At 35.6% G+C, this 13472-nt stretch overlaps 1 protein-coding gene across 2 annotated transcripts in view; it reads left to right on the forward strand.

The window, feature by feature from the left end:
• LOC148950003 (uncharacterized) overlaps window positions 1-13472 on the forward strand; it is a 58792-nt gene that overhangs the window by 13908 nt on the left and 31412 nt on the right. For both annotated transcript variants that reach the window (XM_089092061.1, XM_089092062.1), the window contains exons 3-5: window positions 2213-2333; window positions 3997-4135; window positions 9728-9874. In XM_089092061.1, coding sequence (XP_088948187.1) covers window positions 2213-2333; window positions 3997-4135; window positions 9728-9874 — 407 coding nt within the window. The remainder of the gene's footprint in view (window positions 1-2212; window positions 2334-3996; window positions 4136-9727; window positions 9875-13472) is intronic.

A 13472-nucleotide genomic window follows, 5' to 3' on the forward strand; every position in this document is an offset into this window, starting at 1 on the left:
ATTACCACTACATGGAAAATTGAGCAGCCAAAGAGAAAGTAGGACAACTAAAAGTAATGAAGAAAAGAAGGGCAAACAAAAATAATGAAGAAGAGAGAAACTTAATATTATACTTATATTCCAGAATATAGGCAAAATTTATGGTTCAGAACATCATATAATGCTTATTTTTATCTTTTTGTTAATTATATTTCTTTTTCGTGTTTTGGGGGATTCAGTTATTATAGCAGGGTAATATAACAGTTAAAGAAAATAATTTATAATATAGAATTAGTGGATTGAAGTACCCAGATATAACAGGCTGGGACTATGAAATACGACTAATTACTTGGTCTGGTACCCCAAATGAGTCACTAGCCAAATTTTTTTTTTGGGGGGGGGATGGATTTTAACAACTTATTTGGTAATATTGCTATTAAAATTACTTCATTTTCATTTTCTTTACGTATTGAGACTGATTTTCTGTCATTGATCTTACGTCATATATTTCCATCAGCCCATATGCTGTAATTACAAAAATTGAGCCAGTAAATTAGTAGTGCTTTGTGCCACTATTTTACCAACTCAAATTTTTTATCCGACTGGCTGAAAACGTTAGGGAGGGGTTGTCACCCTCCCTGCATACGTGGCATCCTGGCCAACAACTGTAGTACTCAATAGCAGTTCACTCCTTGCTACTGAGAACTCGTCCACTAGGCGCATACGAGTAGATTTCCTGTCTGAAGTACCTTTGAGGTTTTTTTTCAATTTAATTTCAATAACAAGGAGTAAGAACCTAGCAAGTTTAAAATTGGCAGAGCTTCTTATTCCAAATAAGCAAGCAATAATTTAAGTAAAGAAAATTTCAAAAAAGTCATCAGCTCTGTTTACAAGAAAAATATTGGGTATTGTTAACTAGGTGTACATCAAAAGGAATTCCCATGTGAAGTACCCTTACTTGTATGGACTACCTGACTGTACAGGAACGAATGCGCAACCGTGTGGCATTACTTCCTCCGCAACTGGGAAGCTTAATTTATAGTTTTTTTTTATACTAATAATTGATTGGCTATATTAGAATTTTTAATCTATAGCAACTTAGTCCTCCATGGAGCAAAATCTTATATTGGTGCCACAAAATCGAAGAAACGCCACTTTCCCTAGGCATCATCTTTTTTGTCACTTTAAAATGTAGCTAGAAATGTCAATTCCCGTTAAAATGAGGCCTTCTCCCGATCTTCTAGGACCATCAGTTCGATACAATCGCCCCTAAGAAGCAAAAAAATCCTTGATCTTCTTCTGAAAATAAACGCAAAATTCCATATTTTTGTAGATAAAAGCTCGAAACTGCTATACTAGGATTCTCTAATATGTTGAATGTGATAGTGTGATTTTCATAGAGATAACTTCGTTTTTTCGTTGTCATTTCCCAATTTTCCGCAAATCAGACAAATTTTCTCAGGCTCTTAGCTTTTTATGTGTAAAACTAAACTTATTGAACTGTATAATTGGAATCAGTATAAAAAGCCAATTCTTTTTGTGTACACCATATATTCTACATGTATTTTGGAATATAGGTAGAATATTCCACTATCGTTTTTTTTCTTCACTCTTTTGATTTGTCTTAATTTCCCTTTGGCTGCTCAATTTTACGTGTGGGGAGAATTTTTCCAAGGGGATTATCCGTGAGGGGTGATACACTGAACTCCTTCGGGCTCCCCAGTATCTCAAGACTGGTGCAGTATCTTCCAATATTTATTTTATAAGTTGCCTTTTTTCTCGTGTGATTTGCTTTTACTTTGCAATGTGTTTTTTTTTCTCTACCTCTGTGCTAGGTAAGTCTAATTATGGGCGGTCTTTTCTCCTCTGCTTTTAATTGCTTAGAATTTTCCTCCCACTTTTTGGCTTATTCAATAGTTTTCTGAAATATTTTCTGATTTTCTCAAAGTTAAAAAAAGGCATTTTTGGCCACTATATTTTAATTTTCCTAGGGGATCGTATGGGTCATTCTCAAGGGGGCTCCCCCTCCCTCTTCTGTTTGAAAATATGGATAATATATCTTCTCGTCGGTATTGTCTGCAAATTTTACCCCCCCCCCCGCCACCTCAGAAAAAAAATCAATGATATTGGGCTCTCGGCTGGACTCATGTACGTCTGGACCAATTATCTTATGCATTTTTATTATTTACCAAAAATTTAAATTGAGGTAGCTTCAGTATTGTTATTATTTTAGGACTTGTACCGTCTTCGGTTTTGTCACCGGCGCCATCTCCAGATGAACTTGTAATCAGGTTTCGAGGTCGAAGGAAAGTGCCCCTGACATACAGTCCAGAAAATGAAACGAAGCTGCAAAGGTAATTAAAAACGAGGCTGACATATCGACTTGAAGGACCCTCTCCGGGATTCAGACCCTCTGCCTGTCTTAACTGAAAACAATTCTAATAATGCCTAGTTTCTAATCTAAAAACTTTTACTTCTGCTCAATTAGAATTAGGTCCCTCAATTCTGTATTTGCTAAGAATGTACTTCTTTCTAGAAATTTCTGAGAGAAAAAGAAATCTATGATAATGTCAACGTTAAGTTAATTTTTATCCACAATAGAGTTAGTTCTCTTCAAACGAGCAATAATTGTACATTTATATTTTTTTCTTGAAAACGGTTCCATTTTTTTTATTTTTTTTTTGAAAATTGGCATCCTGAGATTTTCTGGCCTAAAAAAACGATCTAGATAGTTCAAGAGTTTGAGAAAATTCATTAAGAGCCTTAATTTTGGAAAAAAACAAGATTCACTTCAATGACGTCATATTTATGAGCACATTTCGAGAGCATAAATATGCAATTTTTGCCTTAGAAGTGGTTATTTCGTCTTTCGTCTCTGACACATATAAAAGCGGCAGCGAAAATGTGACAAAGATTTCATCCCCAATGGCATAGTTACTGGAGCATTCAACTATGCCGAATCAAATGGCTATCTCAAAATTTTGATCGAATGTCTTTAGGAAAAAAGAGGTGTGAGAGGGAGGCTAGTTGCCCTCAAATCTTTTTAGTCCCTTAAAAAGACCTCTTCTGATCTTCTTGGACTGTTCTTTCAATACGATCACCCCTGAAAAAAGCAACAACAAATAAAACATGCATTCATGATCTTTCTTCTGGAAATAAAATACTAAATTCTACATTTTTATTGATAGGAGCTTGAAACCTCTATATCAGGGTTCTCTGATATGCTGAATCTGAAGTGGTTATTATTAATATCGCTTGATTTTTTTTCGAAAAGCACGTGACTTTTCTCAGGCTCGTAGCTTTTGATGGGTAAAAAAACTGAATGAATTTTATGTTTCTGGAATCAGTATAAAATCCAATTCTCTTGATATATCAATTGTTATCAAAAGTCCGTATTTTAGAGTTTCAGTTACGTTTGGGACGAGTCGCTCCTTACTTACAGTTTGTTACCATATCACGACCGGTTTGACAAGAAGTTTTGTATTACGGTGGACTTGAGATATCAGTTTTATCATAACATACGTGAATATTTTTCGGGGCTTTTCAAGGATTTTATTAATCTATTATTGTTTTGCGGACTCCCAAAACTATGCCGAGAATTTGGCCACAAAGGTTCATTGCCTTCGCACACCCCTACCTCCCTACCAAAAATATCAATAGCTGTTGGGGTGGTACTCCCTCCCCTCTCCTCTCTGGCTGGCATTTTAAGATAGGGCTTGTATATCTCTTCTCTTTTCTTTTCTTTTGGCAGAATAGCCTTCCTTAATTCTGTCAGGGCATTAAATATCGTTTCCCCATCCGGGGACCCCCACCCACCAGTTTCAGACCAGCTCGGTCAGGCAAAACTGATCCCTCAAAAGAGAGGGCAAAGTTGCAAGCTATCAGCAAGAACCGGCGCTTCATAGTGCGTGATAATATTTGATAATGCATACGCCATCTAATATTCTCTGATTTTTATCGTATCTTTCCCGTACGAAGTAGTTGAGATGAAAGATAATCTCATTTTGTGTATTATAGGACACCTAACAAGCAAGTAACGCCATCTAAAAGAGGGGAAGTCACACCATCGAAAGGAACACCTCCAAGATATTCTACTCGTCAAAGTCCACGCAAAAGACTACCTCTATATGATCTATCAGCTATGAGTCCCAAAAAGGCATGTTCCAATATCCTCATTTTTAATTATTACTTATTATTAATATTACATGGTTTTTAATGCGCTCAGTTACTTTGATGGTATGCTGCTAGACTTAGAAATTATTTATGTATTAATTGGTGTATATGGCGAAAGAAATTAATGCAAAATAAAAAATGCTCCAAAGACGGCGTTGTTTCACACGATTAGGAACAGTTACTCCTCGTATCTATACACATATTTATATCTTTCTTTAGCCTTAGTAAAGAACTTTAAGCCTATCCTCAGTAAAGGTGGTGGTTACTCTAAAAAGGCCTTTGGTGGTACCTTAGGTACCTACTACGCTTAAATAGCATTATTTCACAGGGACGGTATTGTTTTACATGGTGGGGGGTGTTCAAGGACCTTACACTCAATCCCAGCAAAGGTTATTGTAATTCTAAAAAGGGGTGGTCCCTACTTTCCATAGACATGTTGCCCGCTCCTATTTTCCCTCTTTGTGGAAATGACTGGGTCCAACTGCAGTGATGCATTAGAGTGGTGGGGGGTGTTCAAGGACCTTACACTCAATCCCAGCAAAGGTTATTGTAATTCTAAAAAGGGGTGGTCCCTACTTTCCATAGACATGTTGCCCGCTCCTATTTTCCCTCTTTGTGGAAATGACTGCAGTGATGCAACTGCAGTGATGCATTAGAGTACCCTGTGAAATTATAATTTTTCCAAAAATGATTTATTATTGTTTTTTCTGTATTCTTACGAAGAGATGTAACCCTTTCTTGTAGTTGAGGGGCCTTTGAGAATGGCAAAAATAGCAAAGAAACAATCGTGAACAAAAGAAAAGTAAGCATGATCAGGACGAAAGAGATTTTCACAACGGTGAGAAAAATCAAGATACAAAAATTCAGAAGAAAAACTACCGTGAATTGAACATCTTTGGTTTGCCAATAGATTTTAAATATTTACAAGATGCTGAATTGAATTGTCTTAAGTTGATTCGATTACTTAGACGAAATCTAATAAATTATTTAAAGTTCATGATTCGATTGTATCAATTATACTTTTCTAGAATATCAAAATGAATGGTAGACCTTGATATCTTATCGTAATTTGTTTGAAATAGAAAATGCTGTTAAAGTGGAATTTAAATGTGGCATATGATAATGTATGATTTTCGAGAAATAAATTTCTAGGTATATCTAGAACCTCGGTTTCCAAAGGTTTAAAATTTATTGTATGGTCCTCCCTTTAAACTATCTCAGTGGCTTACAGACACTTTTATTAAAAAATTAGGTCAATATTATTTGTGAAAACTGAAGGGGTAAAACATTTTGCACGGGTATACAAATGCACATGGCTCAGAGCTGTATACCCAATACAACTCTCATGTCATGTTGTAGCGCCTAATTTGCTTTTATAGACAATCATATGGGAAAAAATCTCTCTCTTTCACATGTAGCTGGGACTGGAAACCATTATGCCAAAGACATTTTCAAAGCGTCAAGATAGGACTGTGCTACTATAATGAAAATAATAATAAGAACAAAAACAGAAAGGGAGTCCTCTCATGATTGTCTCTCTTCCTCTTCTGGAACAATTTTTGCCAATATTTTTTTTTTGTGGGAGGGGTATCAATCCTTAGAAAAAAAAACGTGATTTGGCCTCGCCTCCCTCGTATGCCTGAGAGTTGTGCAGTCACCTGCTAGTCATTGATATTTTGCTCAAAACAAACTTATGATAGCCTTAATGTTTTAGCCTTGGTTGGATTTTTCTTGAGCTCAACATATAACAATTTTATCAGTAAAGCTATACCAAACGTTAATTTGGCATTTTAAGATAGGGCTTGTATATCTGTTTTCTTTTCTGTTGGTCTCTTTTCTTTTCTTTTGGCAGAATAGCCTTCCTTAATTGTGTCAGGGCATTAAATATCGTTTCCACATCCGGGGACCCCCACCCACCAGTTTCAGACCAGCCTGGTCAGGCAAAACTCATCCCTCAAAAAAGAGGGCAAAGTTGCAAGCTATCAGCAAGAACCGGCGCTTGATAGTACAAGATAATACTTGGTAACACATACGCCGGTTGGATTTTTCTTGAGCTCAACAAACAATTTTATCAGTAAGCTATACCAAATGTTAATTGTCGAGAAATGTTTTTATTTCTTATTTTTTTGTGATCAGTGCTCTATTTTGTCAATGCAATTTTGTTGTATTGTATTTGAATTGCCTTTGTTTGAGGAAGTAATGAAATTTTAATTGTGCATGAAAGTTAACATAAAAGAAAAATGATGGAGAAGATCAGCCAGCAAGTGGAATTTTGAAAGTTATTACAACTAAAATGAGTGAATTATAGCTGAAGCTCCTCCTTCTGAATTAAAGCTCCTCGCTTGTATTAATAACAGGATTTATTTGTGTCATTATAATCCAAAAATCACTGCAAAACTTTTAAGGAAAAGTATCTATTTTTCTCTAATTCTTTGCTAAATAATTAAATTGTCCTTCGAATGTTAATTCTTATATTCATGAATAATACAATATAACCCTAGAAACGCCATAGGCTATAATTATAAACAAATTAATATAAGTAGCTAAAATGTGCTGTGATTTTTGCTGTACTACCAAGATCACTCTCAGTTTAAAAATCGCTGCTCTAGAATGTCTGGAATTAAGCATCCACAAGCAACCTTGGTTCAGAAGACAACGAATGGTCAATGATTCTGTTTTTATCGTATATATCAAATAGAGACTAAAGGTAAATCAAGGGTGCCTCGTTATATAGTTTGTCATGTACTTTAGCTCTGATTCAGAACCCCCTTGATGTTGTTCGAGGTGACTTGTAAGTGGGGGGGCGGGGGGCAACCACTTGCTCATATGTGTTGTTCTAAAAGGACCGCGACTTTATACCAAAATTTCGATTTAAGTTGGTAAACGCAACGGTTCCACCTGCTTGAGATAATAAGATGTTATGTTTGTTACTAAAAACAAGGAGACTGTCCTATCTTTAAGACCCACTGAACCCCCCCCCCCCTTGCTCCCTTAACATTTTGGTTCATGGTGTCTCTAAATGTTCTTATGAACATGTTCACCTTTTTATTATGACGTAATACTGTTGACAGCTAATTCATAAATTATTAGTGCAATTTATAAAACAATACAATACAAAACATTAAAAAAAGAACAAAAATAAATAATAAATAAAACTAATAATCCTAGCAAGGGCTCCTTGACCTGTATAGGAGGGGATCATGAACTAAAATATTCAAACAGCTAAACACATATTGTTTAAAACATTTACTCATAAAAAAAAGAAAAAAAAGACAGAGAGAGAGAGAGGGTTCATTTAATTTTCGCAGCCCTAAAACTTAAATCAGGCGATATGGAGCTCCACTACCCAGCAGAAAACAAACTAGGCAAACTTTATAACAAACTAGATAACAAAAATTTAGTCAATAAATATGCATATGAAAAAAAAAACAGTCAATGAAAAATAAACCCAAAATATAGGAAAAGAAAATAATATGATAAATAAATAAAAATTATCTCTAATAATGTATAGAATAAAACACACCGATAACACTTATCCTACAAGGAGCTCAAATCTGGAGACGATGGCTGAACGTAAACAAATATAAATACCTGGATATTATAGAAATAATTATTTATAAAAAACATGATCAATTACCCAGAAGTCGATTGATTGTTTAGCTCAGGGTTTGATTCCCGCTGCCGCAAAGTCGGGACCTATCCCTGTAAAAAAAAAAGACCAAGCAACTGAGACGTCGATTCAAAATCCTATGTGATGGATTTTCAGCTTGTCAGGTTCATCATGATAAAAAGCGATAAAATCGCGCCCCCACGGTTAGTTTCTAAAGTGCTACAATTGCCCACAGCGATTTTCGGTGCTACAGTAAGAAAAATTGACCGTCATAGTGCTAAAATAGCTCTTTCGTGCTGTAGGTGGCAACCTTGATTACGGGCTACAGAAAATGATATAGTGCTAAAATAGCACTTTCGTGCTACAGGTGGCAACCCTGCCCTCCACAGCTATTGATGTCACATAAGACGTCGACAGTTGCCGATGTTCAGTTTTTTTTTTTTTTTTTTTTTTTTTTTTTTTTTTTTTTTTTTTTTTTTTATATATACAGAAACAGGTTGTAAGCCTGTCGCCCAACCTTATGGTAGCTGGGATCAAACCCTGGGAACCATATTGCCAAGCAAAGTTCTTGACGAAGTTCGTAAAAATAAAGATTAACACAGAAAAAAGACGAATTCATTGCTAAATAATTTTCTTGTAAGTTGCTTTGACTATTTTCACACGAGAGTATTTGCCATACTCGCAATCGAAAGAAAAGTGGAGATATCAGTTTTTCCGTTCTAGAAGTACTTGGAAAAAATGTTTTACTGAAATAGAACAACACTGGCGATTGAAAAAAAAAGAATTTACTTTGACTGACCTTAGACTTTAGTTCCTCCGGTGCCACTAGTGGCGCATAGGGCGTCGACGAAGCCTCTCCATTCGTCCCGGAGAGATGGTGCAGCGATGACATCTCCCTATTCAGGTACTAACAAAGTTTCAGCCATCCTCAGATCTGGGTCAAAAGTTCACCTCATAGTGTTCCTTGGACGACCTCCGTCTTCTTCTGTCGCCTGGTTTCCAGTCGTAGGCTGTCCGAGAAAGAAGGCCATCTTTCATGCGGAGTACATGTCCTAAATATTTCCACCTCTTCTTCCTTAGAACAGCAGTAATGAGAAGCTTGCCAGTTCTATTGCGAATTTCGGAGTTACTAACTCTCTGTCGCCAGCTTATATTGAAAATTATCCTTAGGCTTATATTTTCAAATGCAAGAATTCTCTTTTTAAGCTGTTGATTCATTTTCTAGCATTCACTAGCGTAGAAGAGTATAAAGAGCATATAGCTATTGAAGAGACGTAACTTAAGTCGTAAAGAATATTTGCTGCTCCTCCAAATTGGCTCTAGTCTATTAGGTTGCCTTCATACAAAATTATTGGTATAATCAGTAATAATGACTTTTAGGTATTGTTTATTTTAATACCTAAAAAAGTCTTACCTAAAAATGACAAGAAAAAGAAATTGGCCACTGACCACTTATAATTTTCTTTACAAGCTATCGATAGATAACTGCAGCTTAATAGTAAAACCAAATCTCCACCTTCTTTATTATTCCTTCCTTAATTTTTTTTTGTTGGCTTAATTTTTTGCTTGAGTCCTATATTTATATGCGAAATAGCCGTTTGGTTAACGCGCTAGACTTGCAAACCTGCCTCCGTAAGGACACAGATTCGAGTCCTGGTGTGGCTCGTTATTTGATTTTGGGACGGGGATCAGTGGCGTGACACTGTAAGCTCAGTCAAAGTCAGCTCTAAATAGGTACCTGGAGAAATCTGGGGAAGGTAAACAGAAAGGATGTGCGAAAGCCCAGGATGGCTGGTCCCCAACTTACCGTTTCACTTGGGTGAAGGGGCATGAAACAGAGATTGGCACCAACGACTTGGACTATATAACCTAGTGTTGCATCCTTTACATTTTTATATTGTCTAACTTCTGCATTTATTTTCTTTTAATATTATATATATATATATATTCTCTTTGCTTTTCCAGGGGTCACCAAATGCAAAGCGGCCCAAATTTGAAATCCGCCCCGAATGTAATAATGCCCCGGTTGAAGTATTGATGCGAGGACTATCTCAACCTCAATTAGTCAATGTTCTTAATAAACTGCTTGTAGCCCACCCGGAATTAAAACAGGTAAAATATCATACTTTTAGTTGTGGGCTTGTGAACCATAGACTTCATTTAAAAGACCAATTGGCTTGGTTGTAATTTTGTTCTTTTGTTTCTTTCGTATTTTCTTATATTTTTTTTTTTTGTTTTGGAACTGTGATTTTAAAATCGTTGCTAAATGTAATGTTGGTTATGTTTCAGTTTCATAATGAACACTGGAGTATGAACTTAGTTTTACTAAAAAAACTAAAAGTTAGTTTTACTGGTTTTACTAAAAAAAACTTTTTTTTCGTTTGTGTATTAAATGTAATTTTGGTTTACTTTCAGGCGTATAATGAACTATGGGTTTGAAGTTAGTTTTAAATACTAAAATGACTGGGTGTTAATTATGTTTTCTTTTTTGTTTTTTTTCTATTGTTTTTTTTTCTATTTTTTTTTTTTTTTTTTTTTTTTTTTGTGTTGGAAGGAAGATTTGGCATTAGAACCAAAATTATTGTGGGTTAGTTACAATTTGATGAAGAACTATGGACTTGGTTATAAATACTAAAATTATTCAGTTTTAAGACTATTTTTTTCTTCTTTTTTATTAATTTCGTTTGTTGTATTTTGAAACCAAGGTTTAGAATCACTATCCAATGTAATTTTGGTGGACTTTCAGTTGAACTGAACTTATGAACTAGTATAAGTATGAACTTATACTAAAATAACTCGGTGTTAATTTATTTTTGTCCTTTTTTGTTACTTTTGTTTTATTGTCTTTTTATTTTTGTTTTGGAAGGAAGATTTCTTACTAAACCTGATAATCAGTTCTATTTACAGATATTCAGTTATCTGTACTGAGTAATGTATCTGTACTGTACTAGTAGTAAGTACAGATACTACGTAATTTGTTACTGATAATCAGTTTAATTAGCACTAAACCTGGAAATTATGTGTTTGAGGATGATAACCCCCCCCCCCCCCACGGCCCTCAGGGTAAGGGTTCTAAATTATGCCCTGGGGCATATAAGTTTCCCATGGAAAGAGTTTTCATAAAAACTTCAAGAAGGATTCATTGAATTGGAAACTGAAAGTGACACCGCACTTTTCGATATTTAAAAGCGATTTAAGGGTAACCAACCCCACTCTTACACTAACCTTTTCCCAAAACACAACCTAATCAAAATTTTGAGACAGGCATTTTGTTCAATATAATTGAAAGTTCTGGAAATTATGTCTTTGATGATGACAAACCCCCCACACCCCTCAGGGCAAGGGTTGTAAGTTATGCGCTTGGGGCATATAAGGATTTTATAGATAGCGTTGTCGTAGAAACGTCAAAAGGGGCTCACTTAATTGGAAGTTGAAAGGGCTATTGCCCTCTTTAATTGTCGAAAGTATTCGTAGGGAGACCCCCCTTCTAGCGCTCATCATTTCCAAAAAATTGTCTGATCAACATTTTGATATGGCCATTTCGTTCAACGTAGTTGAAAGGTCTAGAAGTAATGTTTTTGAGGATGAAGACCTTCCCCCCATAACCCTCAGGACGAGGGTTCTAAGTTATGCCCTTGGAGCATATAACATTTTTATAGAAAGTTTTGTCGTAGAAACTTCAAAAAGAGCTCATTTGATTGTAAATTGAGAGGACTAGTGCCTTTTTTATTAGTCAAAAGTGATCAGAGGGCAAATGACCCCCTCCACGTCTATCATTTTCCCAAACACTTCAAAATTTTGGTTAAGCGTATCGGAAACGTCTGGAAATTATGTCTTTGAGGATAACAGATCCCCCAAACCCTCAGAGCAAGGGCTGTGAGTTGTGCCCTGGGGACATATAAGGTTTATATAGAAAGTTTGGTCATGCAAACCTCAAAGGGCGTCATTTGATTGGTAATCAGACGGTCTAGTGCCCTTTTTATGAGTCAAAGTAATCAGAGGGCAGCTCACCTCTCACCCCTACACACACTTCATATTGTCCCGAAATGCGTCTAATAGAAATTTTAAGATAGCCATTCTATTCAAAATAGTCTAAATATCATAAAACAAGGCTTTTGGGGTTGAAAGAAACCCCAGAGATTAGGGGCAAGCGTTGTAAGTTATTACCAGTGGGTATTAAAGGTTTTTGTGAAAGGGATGGTTGTTTAACTTCAGAAGAGGCTCAGTCCTTCTCCCTGAAAATGACTATGTCAATATGAAACGAAAAGAAATTAGTCAAAAAACTTTTTCCACAAAATAAGTTTTTTTTAAAAAAAGTAAAGAACTCCATTAAACCATAAATGAACAAAAATATAATCAAATAATCTAACAAGCATGCGACTACCACAAATCAGTATCAATAAATAAATGAAACCCAAAACAAACATTAATCTGAGTAGGGTTCTAAACCCTATGCTTTCTTAAAGACAGAATATAATTTGTACTTTACTGAAAAAAAAAATTCTTTTAAATGTTTTCACTTATAACTTTTAAGAAAACAAAAAATTAATTAAGATTTTAATGAATAAATATCAGCATATGTATATTAAACTGACAATGTGCATTTTTTTCAGTAAAGTACAAATTATATTCTGGCTTGTAGAAAGCATGGGGTCTAGAACCCTACTGAGATTAATTTTTGCTCGTTTTGAGTTTGACTCATTTTAATTTCTGTTTGTTTTGGGTTTCATTTATTTACTGATACTGATTTGTGGTAGTTGTATGCTTGGTAGATAATTTGATTCTATTTTTGTTAATTTTTGATTTAATGGAGTTCTTTACTTTTTTTTGAAAAACTTAGTTTGTGCAAATATTTTTTTTGATTAATAATAATAAAAACACTGAAGCTGACAAAACGTTAGAGGGGGCAGTTTTAGTGTTGATGTATTGAGTCTTTCTTTGCCTTCCAGCAAAGTAGGATCTTCCTGCTTCAGGAAGCTAGGAGTTATCCCGAGAAACAAAAGTCTTCTCCCTAACGAGTCCGTTTTAATCCGTTTTGAATCTGGCCAGTTATGAAGTAAGCATGTCTCCTCTTTGCTGGTGCCCTAAAAAGTTGTATTTTTACTCTCGAGTGTTCTCGAAATTGACCAGGTCGTGCAGCAAGTTCTCGAAACCCTGATGCCAAAACCCGTGCAATCGGTCAAACATCGTTTCAACGTGGTAGCTGTTGGTCGTTTACAATTACGTGCATTCCCCTGCCTTGTAGGAGCTATCGAAGCTCGTTCCCGAAGGAGCAAAGTCTGTAAGAGTAATTTGCCACAACACCCCCCGACAGGACAACCCTGAGTAGGGTTCATCCCGTTAGGAATATCTTAAAATGAGCTTTGTTCGACGATCTGTCGCCACCTGGAATGAGTTTCCCAGCAGAGGTATTCTCTGGAATCCCTTACTTGAAGCATTCAAGTGAAGGTACAACAAGCTAAGAAGGTAAACAAGCATACATCAAAGCTAAAAACAAAATGAGGAAATTTCTAGGACCAGTGGCATATCGTTGTGATGGAGCCGCGGAGATCGTAATACACAAGAGGTAAAAAAAATGAAAGAAGTTCTTAAATTTCAAATAGGCTGCGTACATAAGCAATGTATGCATTATTGTTCATACGACTGCACAGTTTAAATTTCCTTTTTTAGCCTTTATCAAGGTTTGGAAGGCTTTGTGATCAGCTTTTTC

This window comes from Artemia sp. Qi Xiang Cuo, chromosome 7 (assembly GCF_049724085.1).
Source record: "Artemia sp. Qi Xiang Cuo chromosome 7, ASM4972408v1, whole genome shotgun sequence".
NCBI lineage: Eukaryota > Metazoa > Arthropoda > Branchiopoda > Anostraca > Artemiidae > Artemia > Artemia sp. Qi Xiang Cuo.